This window comes from Lolium rigidum, chromosome 7 (assembly GCF_022539505.1).
Source record: "Lolium rigidum isolate FL_2022 chromosome 7, APGP_CSIRO_Lrig_0.1, whole genome shotgun sequence".
NCBI lineage: Eukaryota > Viridiplantae > Streptophyta > Magnoliopsida > Poales > Poaceae > Lolium > Lolium rigidum.
In genome coordinates, this window is record NC_061514.1 from 280,661,843 (window position 1) to 280,681,690 (window position 19,848).

Below are 19,848 nucleotides of genomic sequence, written 5' to 3' on the forward strand. Positions count from 1 at the left end.
CCGGCCAGTTGGTTACTTTACTATTGCCGGCGAGCTAGCTCGCCACACTCCACTTTCCTCGAAGCTTCGCGCTCATCTAGCCGTCCGATCGATGCGATGCACCCAAAATGTCAAGCCCATCATCAAATCCATCCACTCCACACGATCGAATTGATCCCACACCAAACCGCAGCTACCACCCGATGCGTTCCTAATTTCCTCCCAATTCTTCCTCTCATGTCCGTTGCTCTCTTGGTATTCTTCGAGTCCCATTCATATTTTTCCTGTCGAACCATCCCTGTCAGCCTGTCATGCTATGGCGAAGCACGGAGGCAACTTCCTCCTCCGGAGCCATCGCCATGCAAAGGGAGCTTCCTGGCGACCGGACTTGTTTACTCCCCGATATTCCAGCCCCGGGTCGTCATATAAACACCACCTTCCCCACCATATCTCCACACACATTCATCAGCAACTTCGTCTGAGCATCCTCGCCTTGTACACGCGCGGCGCATTCTTGCTCTAACCTCTAGCGCGATGGCAGAGCCGACGGCGCCACGACCACTCCTCCGCCGCGTGCTCTCCTTCCGGGAGCCGCTGCTGGTCATCCCCTACCTGATCAGCTTCCTCGCCGCCGCCGCTTCCGCCTTCTTTCATAGCTACGCGTCCTTCCTGCAGTCCTTCGCCAGGTCCCTCGCCGTCGTCCCCTCTCACGCCGGCTGCGCCAAGTGCACGTACGCGTCGTCGTCGTCGGCGTCGTGCTGCGATAGCAACGTCGTGGACTCCAACGAGGAGGAGGAGGACGAGGAGGTGAGGAAGGAGGAGGTGGAGGCGATCATGGCCCGGATCGGGCTGGGCGTGAGCGGCGCCGGCGAGGGTCTCAAGGCCAGCATGGGCCACGCCGAGGTGTCCCGGCTGTTCGACGCCGAGGAGCCGAGCTTCGCGGAGGTGCGGCGCGCGTTCGCCGTGTTCGATGGTGACAAGGACGGGCTCATCGGCGCGGCCGACCTGCAGGGCGCGCTGGCGAGGCTCGGGTTCCGGGAGGACGCCGCGTCGTGCGAGGCCATGATCGCGGCCGCCAGCCGCGGGAGCGGGAGCGGGATGAACCTGTTCCAGTTCGTCACCTTCCTCGAGGACGGCCTCTGCTAAAAGCTGATGGCCGGTCTTTCACGTCCCTCGGCTCGGCAGAAGATGGGAGTGTGTGTGTTTTGTTCTTGCTCGTTTGTTTTTCCTTCTGCCGAGGTCGAGCTGTGCTGGGGCGGATCGATGGATTGTGCAACTGATTAACGCACTAATTCTCTAAGTTTTATTAATGGAACGAAGAAGAAGAAGAACTGGTTTTGCCAATTGATGATAAATAAGTTTGGCAATACCATCATCTCAACAGTGTGTTGTGCATTGCTTCCGATTCTATCGGAGCACGATCTTTCGCTTCATTTTCTAGCAGCGTGGTGGTCACACAACGACTCTGTCTCTGAAAGTCTGTCAAAAATCAGACGCCAATGACAGTTCAAACTTGGATCAGTACATGATCTGGGTGATCCAGTCCAATTCACAGGGCTGAATCTCCTTTTCTCCCGATCTCGTCGCGTGTGTGCGTCGACATCGCAGGCTTCTTCTTCTTTCCCGCCAGGAAGCTTCCTTGCAGCTGCTGCTGTGTACGAGCTGGAAAATTGGTTGAAGTTGACATGGACAGAAACAGAAGGTTCCAAGCTTGCGCAGCCAGCCAGCCCCTGTTTAACAAGTGTGTAAGTGGAGCCGTGCGTGCTCCGAGCGTGAGAAAGAGCGGTTGAGCGTGACGCGAATCGTGCAATAGGGACTTCGTACACGAGGAAGCTGCGAGGAAGCAGCGCTCGTTGCCGCCGGCCGTTGCGTACACTATTTGCTGCCGGCCTATGTTACCGTACACAAGTCACAATGCGTGGGTGAACTTTTTGTTGTTGTTGAGAAAAACAGCATGACTTTGCTCCGTAGCTTTATTTTGATAGCAACTTTGCTCCGTAGCTTTATTAATCAAACAAAAGATACATTGTTGATTAGCAAAGCAACAATAAAACTCGGCAGGTCATCAGCCCAAACATTATGGTGTGTATCCATCTCTCTCGACAAGCGATCAGCAAGCAACAGTGCTTGCTTCCCTACTGCAAAAGCTAAACCTACAACTAGTGAAAATAGAGCACTGAACATAAATGTCATCGGAAATTGCAGCAGCTGCCGTAGATGGAAAAAAAAAAGTCGATTGCAAAGCTTCAACAACCTGCAAACAATCCGATTGGATGATTATACGATCACATCCGATCTCGTTGGCCAGTGCAATACCCCTGCTGATACCTCTTGCCTCTGTCGTGTTTGCTTGTTCCAATCTCATAGTGAATTGGGTTGTTACATGCAGCAATGAATCTCCCTGCATCATCTCTCTGATCACCGCTCCAATTACATCAGAGTAAGTCTCCGAGAATCATAACTAGCATCTACATTTGTCAACACAAAACCTTCTCTCGGTTTACTCAGCTCTTGTATTATTAGTAACAATGATTTGAATTGACAGTGCCGCGTGGATTGCCGATGGGACTTTTTCATCATGAACAAATTGTTTTCGTGTCCGCCATATGTACAAAGCAAAAGTGAGGATTGTCTCCTTTATCATTTCCTCCGTATTGTTTCGAATGATCAGTTTCCCCAATACTGTACTTCCTGATATGTCAACATGTAGAGCATCTTCATCTGTCAAAAATACCAAGTTTCATCCACACTTCATTTGCCTTTCCACACTCAAAGAAAGTATGTCTAATATCCGCACAATGGATGTTGCAACGTAGACATTGACTTGACACTGGAATATGTCTATTTGCTAGTACACCAAAGCATTGTAAGATTCCATGTAAAGATTTCCATGCAAAATTTTGAACTTCCGCTAAAACTGAACTCTTCCGCAGATTATTCCATACCGGATTTGTACTCAATTGTTCAGCTTAAGTTTTCTCTTAGAATCTCTCTTCATCCTACTCACCCGTGACAGGCCGTAATTATTTCCTCAACTTTGGTCAAAATACAACTTCCTTTTTGGTAGTAACCTTCCCATCCTAGCTGCTAGGTACCCATGTATCAGCCATTAAATCTATTTGTGACCCATCACCGACTCGCCAAATACAACCCCTTTTGAATGTTTAGACCCTAGCTAGTATACTTTTCCATGCAAAGGAAGCCCCACTCTTCATTTCGGCATTCAAACTCTTACCAGCAGGATAAGAGCATCTCCAGTCGCGTCCCCCAAACCGTCCCCCAAACCGCGTCGGATTGAGCGTTTGGGGGACGTGTTTCGTTCGTGCCGCATTTGGGGGACGTCGCTCCCCAGTCGCGTCCCCCAAACGCCGCCCCCAAACATTTGAAATACTTATTATAGATAGAATAAAACTATTTACTAATATTCAAATCGGTTCAACATAAACAAATTACATATAAAACTTTGAAAAAACATAATTAAATTACATAAAAATTATTTTAAACTACTTATTCTTCTTGGATGATGGCCCCGCCTCGTCGTCGTCATCACGGTGGCGCTTCCTGCTCGTCACCTCTTCCGAAGAGGCGGTGTCGGCCGACGCGTCCGAGTCCTCCTCGTTGTCGGCGGTGCTCGCCGGCTGCGCCTTGGCCTTGGCGGTATTGGCCTTCGCGTCCGCCTCCGCCTTCGCACGGGCCACCGCCGCCTCATCTGACCCTTCTTCCTCCGCGTCCTCCTCCACGCCCAGCCATTCCTCCGCGGTGACAGGTGGCGGGAGGGAATCGTCGCCGCTGCTGGGCGTCCGAGCTCTCTCCCACCCGGATGCGGCCGGTGAAGATCCAAAAGCGCCGACGTACGGGTCTTATAGGGCGCGGATGAACGGCGGCGCAGAAGTCGAAAAGAGCAGCGGCTGCTCTTCCGAGGAGTCCCGACTCCATTCCGGCGGTTGCCGCGTCGTCGACACGGTTGCCAATGCGACGGTTCCGCTTCCCGGCAACTGCACCGTCGCTTCGTAGGCGGCGGCTGAGCGTCCGAGCCGCTGACGGGTCAGGCCCGCGTCGGTTCGCCCCGCTTTTCGTTGTGTCCGGCGTGCCCGGAGCGTCCCCTGTGGGACGGGGACGGGCTCAGGGTGCCGGACACCGGGTATCGGGCCGTGCCGGACAAAAATGGGCTTTGGGGGACGCGGCTGGAACGCATTTCTTGTCCGGCGCGCCCCAAATCCCTTTGGGGGACGCGACTGGAGATGCTCTAACATCTTGCCCTTAAAACTCTCCCACACAAAATGTTAGGCTCACAAATTAGGCTTCACGCATGTTTAATTAGCCAACATTGCGAGGTTAAAACAATGAGGATCTCGAAATCCTAATTAATCCTCCTCTATTCTTAGGAATACATAATTTCCACCCCACGATCGAGTGCATTTTTTTTCATTGACATCATCATCCCACTAGAGTTGCGACATTGCATCCATAATTCCTTTGCCATTTTTTTGGAATATTAAACAAAGACATCACATATGTTGGTATTGCTTGTGTCACTGGCTTCAAAAGAAGTTCATTTCCTCCCACGGATAAATTTTTCTTCTCGCAACCACTAATGATTTTTGAACTCTCTCTATTAAATATTTGAAGCAATCACTTCTACCCATCCCGACCATAGTTGGTAAGCCCAAGTACTTATCAAAAATAACTTCAGTTTGGATATCAAGAGTATTGCATACCTCCACTCACACATCCAGATGCGTATTTTGCCCACTTAGAATACACTTGGGTTATAGAATATGTATTCGGGTTATAGAATACACTTGATTTTGCACAGCAACTGCCCTGAAGGTTCACAGTATCTAAAACATTCTTCAAACATGTTGCATTGTTCCCGTTTGCCTTCATAAGAATAAGTGAGTCATCCGCGAACAAAAAATGTGACATTCATTAAGCATCATTACACACTTTAATCCTTTCCAATAATCCTACCACCTCGGCTTTATATAATAGACTTGACAGTCCTTAGCACAAATAAGGAATAAGTAAGAGGGGAGTGGATCCCCTTGACATAGCCCCCTAGACGAAATAAATTGGTCAATTTTAAAATAATTAAACCTCACATGAATACCTTACCGAGGACACACATTTCATCATAAGATCTATCCATGTCGAGAGGATGGCCCCCGGTATGCCAAAGACAAGGAGATAAACAAGAAGAGGGCTGGCCTGACGAGGTTGGCTGCGTTGTTGCCCGGCATGGGCTCTTGACCGACATGGTCCGGCTGGGCTTCCGCTCAACTGGACCGACTACGTCGCCGTCATCGGAGGTCCGAGGCCGATTGCCAGTTGCCAATTGCGCTTCGTGGCCGGCTACCGGCTACCAGAAGTTAGCGCCATGTCACATCCCTTCTGCCACGTAGCATGCGATTCGGCAAGAGTCTTTATCGGTGCTTCACCGATGATTTTTCAGGGTATGTTTGACCCTGAGGTGATGGAAGCAACTGCATGTAGGGAACCCTAGGGATGGCAATGTCGAGCGACCTGAACCTGCAACGCGTCAAGATGGTGAGTGCCTGCATCAATGCAACTCAGAGGATTCAGAGTGGTGATACCCTCCGATCGTATGACCAAATTGTTCACGAGATCAGAGTGTTGGCTTCGAACTCTCAATCTTTCGACTTTGCTCATGAGAACCGTTGCTCTAATGGTGATGCTATACACTAGCTAGGGGTCCTTTGTACTCTAATTTAGGCCGGCATTTTTGGTTCCAAACTCCACTTGATGGTGTTGATGTAAACATTGTTCTTTGATTAATATAAAGGGTGGAGTTCTCAAAATAAATAAAAGTCTGTGGTAAAATGCGCAAATGTGAGCCATCACATCTAAAAGGTGTATATTCTCACTGAAAATAGGAAAATAAAGATGAGGGGAGGAGAGACAAAGAACCGCCTGCCGGTGTTGTTAACTTGAGAATCTGATCGTGGAAGTTGTAGCTGGCTGGCTAGTCACCGTACGTTCGATGCGCCCATAAAGTGACAATTTTCAGTGAGTATATAGGCCATAGGAGCACCTTGTGATGGTATATGATTCCCCTGCAGCTGTTGGGCTGGAAGAACAAATCACCTGGTAGCATAGTTTGTTCGATTCGCCGGCACCGTTTGGATGGAAGCTGGAGCAGATCTTCAAATTTTTTTTTTTGAAAGATTGCATCATCGCTTCATCCTATTCCAGTGGCGATGGTCAGAGAAAGGTCCCTCCCGGAGTCCCGGTTGCTGCAGGGCGAAATTTTGCCGCTCTCATTTAGGCCCATGGATCTGTCAGCCTCTGCCTGGGTTCCGAACTGCCTCCCCTAGGCCTGTTTCCACTACTGCTGCCGCGCCAAAATGCTGGGCTGGAACACATGATCGAACCTAGATTAGGACTGTTGGGTCAGCACTCAGCAGCGTCTGGCATGTTGGAAAGAGGAAAATTAGTAGTAGAAACCTTTCTACCAGTAGATGTGCAAATAATACTACAGATACCCCTGAGTTTGCGTAATTAATCAAGATGATCGTTGGGCATGGCATTTTGAAAAGTATGGTTTCTTTAGTGTAAGATCTGCTTAGCGTATGATAATGGAGAAGAAGAAATGAAGAAAAGACTGGCTTGATCATAAGGCAGCTACGTTTAATGGTAAATAAGAAAATAAGAGTATGCTCTGGAAATCAAAGTACCGGCCAAGGTGAGGTTGTTTGCATGGCGTTGTGCACATTGTTCTCTGCCATCAGCTCATGTATTGCAAGTTTGCAACATAGGGGTATGGCAACTACCTCTAATTGTCAAATATATCCATATATCACCGGTTGATTCGTGGAGGCACTCTGGTAGATTGCAACATGGCACGGTGTGTCTGGGGCTGTGGGCTTTAGTGGATGAATCTATCACTGAACATGTGGCAATGAATAAATGTCCTGATTCAAAGCCGTGGCTATTCCTTATGCAAGAGAGTCTAAACCACTCTGAATTTGTGATGCTGCTGGTGACGTTATGGGCAATTTAGACAACACGGCGTAAGGCAATTCATTAGGGCATATTTCAAAGCTCTATGAGTACTTATGATTTTATAATAAGGTTTATACGGGACCTGGGTGAAGTAGAAGTTTCTTGCACAAAGTCCAAATCACTTCCATGCAAGAAGCAAGGGGTGACAGCTAAATGGCATGTTTGGTGCCGACCCGTACAGTTGATATAAAGTTCTGTAGTTTTTATACTGCGTCATAAAGGCCTATTAGCTCAGCTGGTTAGAGCGTCGTGCTAATAACGCGAAGGTCACAGGTTCGAGACCTGTATGGGCCAAGTTTTTATATTTCTGTTATTTGTTTAATTTTATTTTAATATTCCATATCTGCTTATACTTTTACCTCATATATCTTTCTGTAGATTCACTAGCACAAAAGGCCTATTAGCTCAGCTGGTTAGAGCGTCGTGCTAATAACGCGAAGGTCACAGGTTCGAGACCTGTATGGGCCATACTTTTTTTGTTTTTGGTTAAACTTTTTTGATTTTAATTTACGAATCTCAAAGCAGATAAAGCGGCGATGTTGCGAAGGTGGATGGCGATATCGCAGCGCCCTAGTCCTTCACTCCCCTTCGCCGCAGACAGCCGCTAGGGTTTTAGCGCAGCTCGAGGAGGCGCCGGCGACGCATACATAGTTTCCGGCCATGTCGGCGGCGGCTTCGGGGACGTACACCCCGGCGGCGGAGGCTGGGGGAAAGCGGCGGGAGAAGAGGGAGGAGCTGCGGCGCCACCTCGCCGAGGACGCCGACTGGCCCCGCGCCGACGGCCGCTCCATCCACGACTGCCGGCCCGCATGTAGACTCCCGCTCTCCCCCATCTCTATCTTACTCCGTATCATGGTCTAGGTTGTGCATAAGAATCTCGGTTCCGAGCCTGTATGTGCCCTTGTCTGGTATGCACCTGAGGTGTTCGACGTTATGCTTGAACAATTACAGCATGCCTCATGCACCGCCGGTTCTTGTTCTGCGGTGTGTACGTGCTCTGTGAGGATTTGCATTGTGAAATGCGTTGAGGAACACACCTATTTAAGTTGTTTATCGGTTGTCATCTGTGACTCTGTCGTGTATGTTTACACTTAGCTCGAGCTCAATAGTTCTCCTAGGGGAATATGTACTGTGCTCTCTGCTTCTGCAGATGATTATCTCCTTACTCTCGGGATTCCTGCAGTGTAGGATAGGATAGTATGTCCTATATGAGAAATTTTCTAATGCATTCAAGATGTGTTTTGCTATTATGCTTCTCTACACCGTTATTTAGGTAGATAGATTGATGTTGTTCCTGTCTGCTTTGAACAGAGTACACATGCGAATTCAACTTGGAAAGTGTCAAACAACTTAGTGTGCCATTTTCCTCAATGTTAGTGTGACATATCATCTGAAAAATGGGCTTTGCTACCTCTCCCTCTTGCTCTTAACCTTGACGAGACATATTTCCTATTGTTCTGCATCCTATGGAGTTGAGATTTGAAACTACTGCAATACAGTTCTGCAGAAGAGTCATTATGCTTAAATTGTATGTTGCAGTTATGCAAACAGGACCAACTACTGCCGCATCCGGTTCTGCGTACGCGGAATTTGGGAAGACTAAGGTCATAGTATCAGTGTAAGTTTAACATCCTTTATATTCTTCGTTTGCATGTATGTATGTTTTGTGATGGTGAATCCATGTGTGGATAAATGTCTTCTGCTATATTTTCTACAAAAAAATAGTTGTCTTTCATGACTTCAATTTTCTCGTACAACACAATCTTAAAGTATATGCCAAAATCACCCTTTTGAAGGTATTCCATATTTGACAATTTTAATATCTGGTGCTTATGGAATCAAATAGTGCCTAGTTAAAGTTAACTGATATATGTTACAAGTTCTTTGTCTGAACTTGAAAATGCCTATAACTTGCTAAGCATTTGAGAACAATGCATGTTCATTTTGAGCCCATGCATTTGAATGTCCAATATTCTGAGTATGCACTGAAGATACATACAAGTATTTTACGAGCTTGTGTTCTTATAACTTAGAAGGTTCGACTATATGGGTTGTGGGAAAAATCTCAGATTCACATAGATGGCTTGAACTTTTAAAGTCCTTTCGCTTCAACATGTATTCCCTAGCTTTGTAGTATATGAATTATGTGTATCTTATTAGTGTGTGCTTTTTAGATTATGCATTGTTTTTGGATTTGTCTTATTAATTGATTGAGCAGTCAAATTATGTGCTTATTTATTTATTATCTTTGCAGGTTTGGCCCAAGGGAGAGCAAGAAAGCAATGCTGTACAGTGACACTGGCAGGCTCAATTGCAGTGTGAGCTATACAACATTTGCCACTGGTGTCCGTGGACAGGTATGCTGTTTAATTAGCTCTCATGGCTCTTGTTTGAAGAATTCTCTTGTACCATTGCATATATTTGAAAGCAAGGATTGATAGTGTGCATGTTCATTTCAGGGATTGGAAAACAAAGAGTACTCAGGAATGCTTCATAAAGCCCTTGAAGGCGCAGTCATGCTACATACTTTTCCAAAGACAACTGTTGATGTTTTTGCCTTGGTTCTCGAGTCTGGTGGCAGTATGATACTATGCATCACTTCACTTGTGCCTTATTTATATTACACTAATTACATGGTGCTATCTTTCTATTTGGGAATGTTAACTTATTGTCCTAATGCTTATTTGGAAATTATGTCCATATTCTTGCTTATGTTAATGACACACTGGCACATTGGAGTCTCTGATGTCCTTGTTCTTGTAAATTAAGTTAAAGCTAAGGAGACTACACAACTTATGCTGACTCGAGAATAGCATGCTCATATGTTGTTTACAGCTAAGTTCGTAGTATGAACAGCATGCTCATATGTTGTTTACAGTTAAGTTTGTAGTATGAACAGCATGCTCATATGTTGTTTACACAGCATGCTCATATGTTGTTTACAGTTAAGTTCATCGTATGAACATGCTGTTTTTGCCTAGTATTTACTTATTTGAGGGAAAACAGTATATGAGTCTGCGTTTCACCACATTTGCCTGTCCAATACTGTAAATACAATATGATGGTATATTTTGTATCTCTTTCCTATCATTTGCTTGACAGAAGCCTTTATTACTTTCTGCAGAAACAACACTTTCTGATTAAAAAAACAAACTGGTTTCATCCTTACTGATGTCTCTTTTGTTTCAGGTGATCTTCCCATCATTATATCTTGCGCTAGTCTTGCGTTGGCAGATGCTGGGATCATGATGTATGACCTTGTTACATCAGTATCTGTGGTATGCCCCCACATGCCTCTCTTCTTTATAACACATGTACTTGAACAGTTATTTTCACTTCGAAGCTAATCAACTTCAACTTCAACATGCCAGTCTTGTTTAGGGAAGAATGTTATCATCGATCCAACCTCAGACGAGGAGGCATGGCAAGATGGAGGCCTCATGGTATCTTACATGCCGACCCGTAGGGAGATCACACAACTTACGCTGACCGGGGAATGGTCTGATGGCAAAATCACCAATGTACGTCTTTTATACCGCATCACCCCGAGAGGATACCAAAGCAACATACATCTATCATACTAATATCTTGCTACGTTCATCAACAGGCAGTGGAGCTCTGTATGGACGCTTGCAGTAAGCTCTGCGAGATACTGCGGGAGCGCTTGAAAGATACCGCGGTCTTGGAGAGCGAATGACATTTGAGCAGGCACATGTTTTTTCAGAATCGCAAGTGATATCCTTAGCTGTAGAAATTTTGTAGGCAAGGGGAGGCCAGGCCTGATGTTCGCGGGAGCAGATTTATGTTGGCTGTGGTGATTGTTTTCGTTTGTAAAAGAGGGAATTGTTAGCGAGAGAAAATACTTGGAGGTGTATGTCTTTGACTTGTACTATGAGTTTAGAACCCTGGGATTTCTCGGCACTTTGTATCACTGTATGCATCAGTTTGCTGTGTCAAAGCTGTTGCCCTGTATTTTGGGCTGGGATGCTAGAAAATTTGGTCTGCAGCTGCACTGTTTTTTGGTTGTTAATCGGCTGGTAGGAGCGCCTTCTGATTACTGCTTTACTTTCTAGCTGAAGTGTACTTCACTTACTTCACTTTCAGCAGGAAGTGTCCTGGGGGAGTACATTTCAAATGGGAACTTGTTCTCACTGCCAACAATAGGATTATCTCACAAGATCTGCAAACAAAAATCCAAACGAAAAATCTATCATCCCATCCCATACCAACATCTTCATCCAGCTCGATTCCAGCTAAACCCTTGCCTGGCCTCCCACACTGCCAGTGGGCCACACGCCCCTCTAAATCCCAGCCCCAGAAAAATATCTCCGGTACAGAAATATCCAGCCGTTGGTCTGGCTGCCCATCCAGGCCGTATATACCCTATAAAAACCCCTGCTCACTTCACTCCAGTACCCACTCCAAACCCCAGCAGCAGCAAAACCTTATCCCCAGCGAGTCTTATCCCCCCAAGCTCGCTCGCAATGGCGGCCACCCTCTTCTCCACCGCGCTCTCGCACCACTTCATCCCGCTCGCCGCCGCCAAGCCCGCCTCCGCCTCCGCCGCCTCGTTCGCCTGCGGGCCGCTGCGCGCGGCGTCGGCGCTGCTGGCGCCGCGGAGGCGGCTGCTGCTGCCCGTGGCCGTCGCGGTGACGTCCGAGTTCGAGACGGAGGACGCGGCCGAGGAGGAGGGCGAGGGCGGCGGAGACTCCGAGGCCGAGTACTCCGAGGACCTCAAGGTCTTCGTCGGCAACCTGCCCTTCACCGTCGACAGCGCGCAGCTCGCCGGCCTCTTCGAGCAGGCCGGCTCCGTCGAGATGGTCGAGGTATGCAATTCGGCTTACCACTCGCTTCGTCGCGGTAATTGCTGCGTAGCTGGTCTCCCAAAAAATGTTCAATTACGCTCGGTTGTTGCGTAGTTAGGATAGAGAGACTTCAGAGTCAGGCACATTTCGTTCCAGTGTCAGGCTGTCCGATAGGTGCGGTATTGTCGCAATATAGACTGGTTTTCCTTCAGGATAAGATAGGATAAGCTGTAATTGCGCAACTATAAAAACTAATCTCCTATTTTTTTACAATTCTCCACAATGTTTGATGGGTCAGCATAGATACTTCGGAGTCAGGACATGTATTTCGAGTCTAGTGTCAGGTTGTCTGGTAGCTGCGAATTGTGGCAGTATAGATTGCTTATTCATTAGGATAAGATAAGATATCGTAAAATTGTCTCGGCTTGCACTACGTTCCAGTTGGTCCAGTTTTATACTCTAATTGCGACAGCAAATGGATGTTTAGTTGTAAGTTTGTAACAGAGCTGCCCACGAAGCCTTGGACAAGTATTTTATTTCAGAATGATTTAGTATCTCATTTCTTGCAGGTTGTGTACGACAGAATGACCGGACGAAGCCGTGGGTTTGGATTCGTCACAATGTCTTCAGCTGAGGAGGTTTCAGCGGCCGTCGAGCAATTCAATGGCTATGTGAGTACACCCCATATGTTTTAAATTACCTTGTCTTGGTAGTCGGTGGTATATTTGATGAGTTGATGTGTTTCAGTCACTATCTGTAAAGAAAATGTACACACTGCTGTAGGGTGTTCGTTTTTCATGTAGATGTAGCAAAGATTCCCATATATATGCTCGGAAGATTCCCATATATATGCTCGGCATAATGCAAGCGTAAAATCTGTTTTGTATCATCATTGTACATTGTAGCGTGAACTTTGCTAATTGTTTCGAACTATTCATTTTCTCATGTATGCATAGTGCATTCGTTGTAGACTTGTATTTGACTGACGACTGCTTGGTTTCATCTCTCAAATCAGACATTCCAAGGAAGACCTCTGAGGGTTAACTCCGGACCGCCACCACCCAGAGATGAATTCGCACCCAGGACTCCGAGGGCCATGGGTGGTGGCGGCGGCGGCGGCAACTTCGATTCAGGCAACAAGCTCTACGTGGGGAACCTATCTTGGGGCGTCGACAACTCAACCCTCGAGAACCTGTTCAGCGAACAAGGAACCGTGCTTGATGCTAAGGTCATCTATGACCGGGACAGTGGCAGGTCGAGGGGTTTCGGTTTCGTCACCTATGGCTCTGCCGATGAGGTCAACAACGCCATCTCAAACCTTGACGGCGTGGTAAGTTCTTGTACATTATGTTTATCTCAGTTTTCAACAGAGTAGTATCTAGCTAGTTGTTTGATGAATAGACATGCTAATCTAGTGTATGGTTTTGTTCTGTAGGACCTGGATGGCAGGCAGATCCGAGTTACAGTTGCGGAGTCCAAGCCGAGGGAGCCAAGGAGGTATTGAGATGTCCTGACGTTGGTTAGAGATTGATTACGTGTTCCGTAAGTGGTAGTTTGTAGTTTCTACTCGCGGTTGATGAGAGACTGGAAAGTGAATTTGTATACGGGGAGATTTTTCTCTGCCGTGCCATGCACACATCATACTTAAACTCGTTGCGCCTCTTCGTAGAGAAGTAGAGATTTTGTCAGTCATTCCATATGCTTAGCGGCAGGTGATGTATGATATCTTTATTGAGACCTTTCTGAAAGTTTGTAGTGCTATATCTTCCTGGAGAAAGAATGCATTATTGCACTGTGACTGTGCGACTTCTGTTCTTGCGTGCAATGATTTTGTTTTTCACCTTTGCAAATCTGTTACTGCTAAACCCTGAACCCTGACTATGTCGGACTTGCGAGCTATGGTCAGAGGGATAGAAAATCTGGTACTCCCTCCGGTTCATATTAATTGACTCTAATATGGATGTATCTAGACACATTTCAGTTCTAGATACATTCATATTGGAGTCAATTAATATGAATCGGAGGGAGTAATTCCGAAACTAGCCCCCTTCCTATTCCGACTCAGATGGACTACTTATCAAGACTGCACAAAACTAGGTAAGAGCAAAACTAGGTAAGAGCATCTCCAGTGGCTCCCCCAAAGCGATTTGGGACGCGTCAGATAAAAAAACGTTTCCAGCCGTGTCCCCCAAAGTCGCTTTTGTCCGGCCCGATACGGTGTCCGGCGTTTCGAGCCCGTCCCCACCCCATAGGGAACGCTCCGGGCACGCCGGACACAACGAAAGGCGAGGCGTGGCGGGACCGACGCGTCAGCGGCTCGGAAGCCTAAAACCCTGCCGCCTACCTTTGGTCAAGCGACGTTAATGGCGTCCCAGTTTTCCCTAGGGACGCGTCTCGTCATGCATTACCGCGTGGCCGTCCGCGCCGGCGTTATTGCGTGCAACCACCCGCAGCTGCCGTTGTACATATCTCTCGCCGCTCCCAAATCTTCTCCTCGCCGCCAGCAGATCTTCTCCTCGCCGTTCCAAGCAATATCGTCGTACTCCTGCAAGATCGCCGCGGCGAACGGCTTCGGCCGCGGCAGCCTCACCGTGAAGGAGGCGTGGGCGCTGTACCACGCGGGATATCCCGTCCCGCCGGACATGCGCCTGCCAAGCAGCGGCGGCTGGAAGATGGCCGTGGACGGCATAGGCGTCCCGTCGCCGCCGCCGCCGAGCACGGAGCGCTGGAAGGACGCCATCAGGGCCCGGCGAGCTGAACTCGACGCCGAGGAGCGGGTGATCCGTCCTGGGCGGCCAAAAACAACGACACCTGGTGGGGCACCTACTTCCAGGCGAAGTACGACATGCAGATGCGTAGCACCACCGGCCTCGTCGGCGGGCCGAACAGCTGGAACAGGGACGGGCGCGCCCTTTCTGGGGCGTTCCGGGGTGCACCCTGCAGAGGGTCATCCACGACATCCACAACGGCGCTCCCAAGGTTGGAGGCGTCGTCCTCACCGCCACCGTCTCCTGCAGCGCAATGGCAGCCGAGGAGGACATACTCGTCCTCCTCCAACTCTTCCTCCTCAGGACCGGCCCGATCGACGCCGTCCTCGTCGTACCGCTCCGCGTCCTACACTATCCCCAATCGCCTGGTGAAGGAGGAGCCGGCGACGCCCGTCAATCTGAGGCGCGGTGGTAGCAGCAGCCGGCGGCAGCAAGAGAGGGGCGGCGGCGCCCTCCTCATCCCGAAACTGGAGGTGAAAGAGGAGCCGGAGGAAGCGTCGAAGGCGGCGCTGTTGGCGGAGTACGAGCGGCAGCAGCGGCTCATCGCCAGCAGCGACGACCCCGAGGACTGCCCAGGGCTGCAAGCGGCGTACTTGGCGTCGCTGAACGATAAGGACGCGTGGAGAGGCGACCTCGACACGACGATCGCCATGTCCATCCGCGATACCGGCAAGCCGCTCGTGGACTTCACCAACGACGGCGAGGCAGAACCAAGCGGCATGGTGAAGGACGAGCCCGTCGACGAGCCCGACGAGCGTGTCAAGCAGGAGGTCGTCACCGACGACATGTACAACTTCCACCAGTACTGCGACGCCTCCGGCCGCCGCAAGTACTTCTAAATTATGTTTAGTTTAAATTTAGTCGAATCTCGTTCGAATCTATATAATACATGCCAAGTTTGAATGAATTTAATCGAATCTCGCTCAAGTTTTAAATTTCCGAAATTTTGTTTGAGGACCGTGACTGGGGAGCAACGTCCCGGGGACGAACAAAACACGTCTCCTAAACACTCAATCCGGTGACGTTTAGGGGACGCGACTGCAGATGCTCTAATAGAGGCAGAACGCACCTGCTCCCCATCGTGTACCAAGCTCGACCATGGCTTAGCGGCAACGGCAGCCATGGCACTGACAACGATGGAGTCGAACCTATGTTGCCTCTAGCCACATCCTCGACGTCGAGGAGCTTTCTGGCCGACCAGCTTGCCTCTCCGTCTCCCCTAAGCCACGTCATCGACGTCGACGTCGTGCGTCCTGAGCCGTCCGACTGCGCGGTGTTGCATGGAGCCACCGGAGACCGGAGTGGGTGGCGATCGGGCAGTGCGGCCACCACGAGGTGTGCTCTAAGAGCGCCGTCCACATCGGCATCCGCTCCAGCTCCGTCCGCCGGCCGGTGCAGCATCTGCAGGGACCCTTGCCCTGCCGTCGTGGACTCGTGGTCACCAAGTCCAGCGGTGGGTGGCAGTACATTCTACAACAAGGCGACGAGGAAGGCGTACCTGGATCTAGAGAGCGTCAACGTGCAAGTACCCGTGCTGCGACTAGCGCGAGCCCTGCTTTATGTCGCCATCTTTTTGTTCGTCGGCGCGATAGTTGAGCACAGACGCCATAATCATACACCTGAACTTTCTCTTAAAAAGAAGACCGGGGCCTAGTTATTGACAATTTTGTTTTTTGTGGGACAATGCATCGTCTTGCTATGATCATGCTGATGCACAGACTGGGAGAACAAAAAATGTTCTACTTTCAATACAAATATTTTCATAGGTGTGCTCCGGTGTCCCCACTGCACTACTGCACCACACGTTTAACACTAACTTGAAGGGATAAGTTAGTTCAGAAGGGGTATTAGAAGATCCTTACCATTCACATGGGCCAAAATTTAAAAATGGGGAGGACACTGAAGCAAAGCCCATATTTCCAAAAAAAAAAAACTTTGGAATTTCGATTCGTTTTTTTTCCTAAATGAATTTGATGTTTTGAAGTACCAGGGATCCATTCGGATCAAATTCCACCTGTAAAAATCTTAGAATAGGTAAAGCTCCTCAGATCCAAAATCTCTAATTTCCGATTCAAATTTCGTCATAGAGTCATAGAGAGCTCTTGATGTGTTCTTTTTTTTTTTGCGGGTTCAAGAGCTTTATTGATTACTCGACAGGATTACAATCACTCCGAAGAGTATTAGCGAGAAAACCTGGGTTATAGTTAATCCACAGACATCTCCTCCTATCAGAACTAGCTTGTTTAGCACAAAGATGAGCTGCGTTATTAGCATCACGCCCAACAAAACTAATGCTTAAGCTAGGTAAAGCTCGTCTAATCTCAACTACTTCCTGGCAAATCGCCATGATCTCCGATCTATTCTGCAAGTCATCATTGCAAATATTGATCACTTCCTTTGCATCGCTCTCTAAAATGGCATGTGTAAAACCTCTCTCTGCCGCTAGGGTAGCCCCATCTCTGATTGCAAGTGCCTCCATGGTTCGTGCATCAGCAATATTTTCATATCATCTTGCTTGCGCTCTGAGAAGTTTATCTTGGTGGTCTCGGACAACCAAACCGGTGCCACCCGCCATCCTGTCTTTACTGAAAGAAGCATCAGTATTGATCTTGATCACACCTTGAGCAGGTGGCTTCCAACAGTCTTTCTTTCGAGGTAGTTTAATCAACCGATCGACAGGGCACGTAGGTAATCTGACCCTGTCCCCAATTCGGAAGCCGACTGCAAATCTGCGAGCAATATGATTCCGCCTCTGATCTGGCCCTGTACATACGGAACTTACATATTGGTAAGCGGCGCCATGGATTAGCTTGATCATAAGTAACCCTAGCACAGATTTACAACAGCAATGCTGCGTCTACGGTCAAATTCAACACGCGTAAAGAAAACTCGATCATGGCTCAGCTTGCCTGCGCCGTTGCCACCGCCGGCAATCACAGCGATGACAGCCCCGCCGTCGTCGACGACGTCGTAGGTCCCGAGTGCGCGGTGTGCATGGAGCCTGCCGAGTGGGTGGCCATCGGGCTGTGCGGCCACCACGAGGTCTGCTCCAAATGCACGGTCCACATCCGAGTCTTCAATCGCGACCGCCGGTGCTGCATCTGCAGGCAACAGTGCCCCGCCGTCGTCGTCACCGAGGCCGGCCGCGGGAGCTGCGTCTACGACGCGCTGGCGTCCCTGGTCAACACTGGGCGGGTGGACACACTGGAGGGCCACTACTGGTACCACAGTATCTCGGCGGCTTACTTCGACGACAAGCGGCAGTTCGAGGAGACGAGGAGCGTGTGCTCCGACCTGGACGATCCAGACGAGGCCACGTCGATGAGCCCTTCTGATGTTCGCCGCCGGGACCGTCGTATCAGACGGGGCCGCCGCACATCTTTTTACTCGATTTTTTCCAAAATACTATGTAGGTGAAAGTTGTACTGTTATTAATTGAGACCGCCTAGCAATTGTCCGCCCGTACTGCTAACTGAGAGTTCACCATGAACTCTTTCTGTGCAATTCTATCACCCTAGTTTTGATGGACTCATCCTGTGCCGGGAGCGCCGCCGCTGGTATGCTGCGGGCGGCGATGGCACCGGTGCGTGCTGGGGCGCATTATCATGTATGGTGGCATGGCTTGATCTTAGGGCCGTGCTAGCCCCCGTTGGTTCGCCAATCTTGGGGAAAGATCGAGCATCTCCCTATCTGTTGGATCAACATCATTCTATTGCAGCATGCTCCGACCTGCATAGCAATATTTTCCTACAATTAAAACATTGTCGTGGCATTTTTCACTAGTGTCAAAACCGTGCAAATAAAGATGCATCATTTTGAAAAACCAGTTCAACAAGAAAGTAGGTATGCAACAAATCATCACTCGCCGTGTAAACATGCCGGTCCTAGCAAAATCTAGAGAAAGTCAACAAACTTTGAAGCATGGCCGACAATATTTGCATCATCACACAAAAATATTTGTAGCGTCGAAGCAGCATTTGTAGCAATACCCAAAATCATTATAGCATCTTGTGTGTGTGTGTGTTCGCAGCAAAACAAGCATCAGTTGAGTTTATAGCGTTCTGAACGCACATATGCAGGAACAAAAATCCGAAAAACAAACTTGCAACATACGTCAAAAAATCGTCGTAGCATCTCGCATGTGTGTTCGCGCGCGCACACACACACGCGCGCGTATGCAACATCAACATCCACGAAAAGTGAACCTTGTTGTGTTGAATACGGACATCGCCGACAATGAAGCCAACTTGTCCGAGTCTCGTGAGAGTTAGATCGAGGGACCCCCAACCTGATCCCTTGGTATCCCGTCCTCTAGATCTCGCCTTCAACCTTGATTTATAGCATCCATAGCTATGAGCTTTCAAGAAAGAGTAAGGGAGGAGGAGGAGGAGAAGGCGGGTGGAGGTTGTGGGCTATGGAAAATCTATGAGACAGGAGGAGGCGGAGGAGGAATAGCATATCTCCATGGACCATGGATGATAATAGTAAAAAAAAGAGGAACGAGGGAGCAACGCGCGGGGGAGGAATGATGTGTGTGTGAGTCGGGGACCCGCCTGAGCACAAACATTTGTCTTGATCTTATATACCACCAAGAACATTCTTTGTAAAACAATTCTTTTAAAAATAATAAGCATCTGTAAACGGAGAAAAAACTGGGAAACTTTATTGTCACCTATAATACATTATTATGTCTGCGTTGTTTTCTAGGTATTGAAGATCATATTATTAAATTGAAGAACGATAACATAACATAAAATTATGATTTTTAAAATAAGAAGTTCAAATGCATGGTTGCATCAACATAACCATTTTTAACCTTGCATTGCATTTATTTATTGGGATGATGAACAAAAGCATGAAATAAATGGTCAAAAAGTTTTGAATTTATATTTGTAACACTTTTTTCTTATGTTTTTTTGTTCCCTCCTTATTTATTTATTTATTTATATTCATACTATCATTTTCATTTTAAATGATATATACTTTTTGTTTTCCAAATTCATTTATCCCATATCGCAAATGCTTTATGTTTTAAGTTTTTCCCATTGATTCCTAATTGAAATGTGAGGGATGTCACCAAACGGGGGTGAATAGGATATTTAAAACTTTTATGATATATTATTCTACAAATGCAACATAAATCTAACGTTTAGTTTGTGAAGCATAAAATCTATATATGCTAGGCTCAACTATATGCACCAAAAACTTGAGTGTGGATAAATGGAGGTCGAGCTACATGTAGCTCTTTATTTTTTAAAATACAGAAATTATAT

At 48.0% G+C, this 19,848-nt stretch overlaps 3 protein-coding genes and 2 non-coding genes across 5 annotated transcripts; all 5 read left to right on the forward strand.

Annotated features, from left to right (window-relative positions):
- The first annotated feature begins 395 nt into the window (after window positions 1-395).
- On the forward strand, window positions 396-1,360 carry LOC124676033 (probable calcium-binding protein CML46). The gene has a single exon (XM_047212115.1). The coding sequence runs from the start codon at window positions 514-516 to the stop codon at window positions 1,123-1,125; it is 612 nt and encodes a 203-aa protein (XP_047068071.1). The 5' UTR covers window positions 396-513; the 3' UTR covers window positions 1,126-1,360.
- A 5,862-nt stretch (window positions 1,361-7,222) lies between these two features.
- On the forward strand, window positions 7,223-7,296 carry TRNAI-AAU. The gene has a single exon. It is a non-coding gene; the product is annotated as a tRNA-Ile (tRNA).
- A 100-nt stretch (window positions 7,297-7,396) lies between these two features.
- On the forward strand, window positions 7,397-7,470 carry TRNAI-AAU. Its single transcript has one exon. It is a non-coding gene; the product is annotated as a tRNA-Ile (tRNA).
- Window positions 7,471-7,662: 192 nt separating this feature from the next.
- Window positions 7,663-10,810, forward strand: LOC124677736 (exosome complex component RRP41-like). The gene is made up of 7 exons (XM_047213694.1): window positions 7,663-7,813; window positions 8,542-8,620; window positions 9,257-9,359; window positions 9,462-9,582; window positions 10,192-10,280; window positions 10,374-10,523; window positions 10,610-10,810. Exons 1-7 carry the CDS (start codon window positions 7,663-7,665, stop codon window positions 10,697-10,699), a joined length of 783 nt encoding a protein of 260 aa, XP_047069650.1. The 3' UTR covers window positions 10,700-10,810.
- A 616-nt stretch (window positions 10,811-11,426) lies between these two features.
- On the forward strand, window positions 11,427-13,568 carry LOC124675903 (29 kDa ribonucleoprotein A, chloroplastic-like). Its single transcript, XM_047211977.1, has 4 exons — window positions 11,427-11,828; window positions 12,377-12,478; window positions 12,823-13,137; window positions 13,243-13,568. Exons 1-4 carry the CDS (start codon window positions 11,487-11,489, stop codon window positions 13,309-13,311), a joined length of 828 nt encoding a protein of 275 aa, XP_047067933.1. The 5' UTR covers window positions 11,427-11,486; the 3' UTR covers window positions 13,312-13,568.
- The last annotated feature ends 6,280 nt before the right edge of the window (window positions 13,569-19,848 follow it).

Coding starts and splice junctions, on each gene's coding strand:
- LOC124675903 (XM_047211977.1), top strand. CDS start 11,487: ATGGCGGCCACCCTCTTCTCCACCGCGCTCTCGCACCACTTCATCCCG. Junction 11,829..12,376: donor GCTCCGTCGAGATGGTCGAG/GTATGCAATTCG, acceptor CATTTCTTGCAG/GTTGTGTACGACAGAATGAC. Junction 13,138..13,242: donor TCTCAAACCTTGACGGCGTG/GTAAGTTCTTGT, acceptor TTTGTTCTGTAG/GACCTGGATGGCAGGCAGAT.
- LOC124676033 (XM_047212115.1), top strand. CDS start 514: ATGGCAGAGCCGACGGCGCCACGACCACTCCTCCGCCGCGTGCTCTCC.
- LOC124677736 (XM_047213694.1), top strand. CDS start 7,663: ATGTCGGCGGCGGCTTCGGGGACGTACACCCCGGCGGCGGAGGCTGGG. Junction 8,621..9,256: donor ACTAAGGTCATAGTATCAGT/GTAAGTTTAACA, acceptor TTATCTTTGCAG/GTTTGGCCCAAGGGAGAGCA. Junction 9,583..10,191: donor GGTTCTCGAGTCTGGTGGCA/GTATGATACTAT, acceptor CTTTTGTTTCAG/GTGATCTTCCCATCATTATA.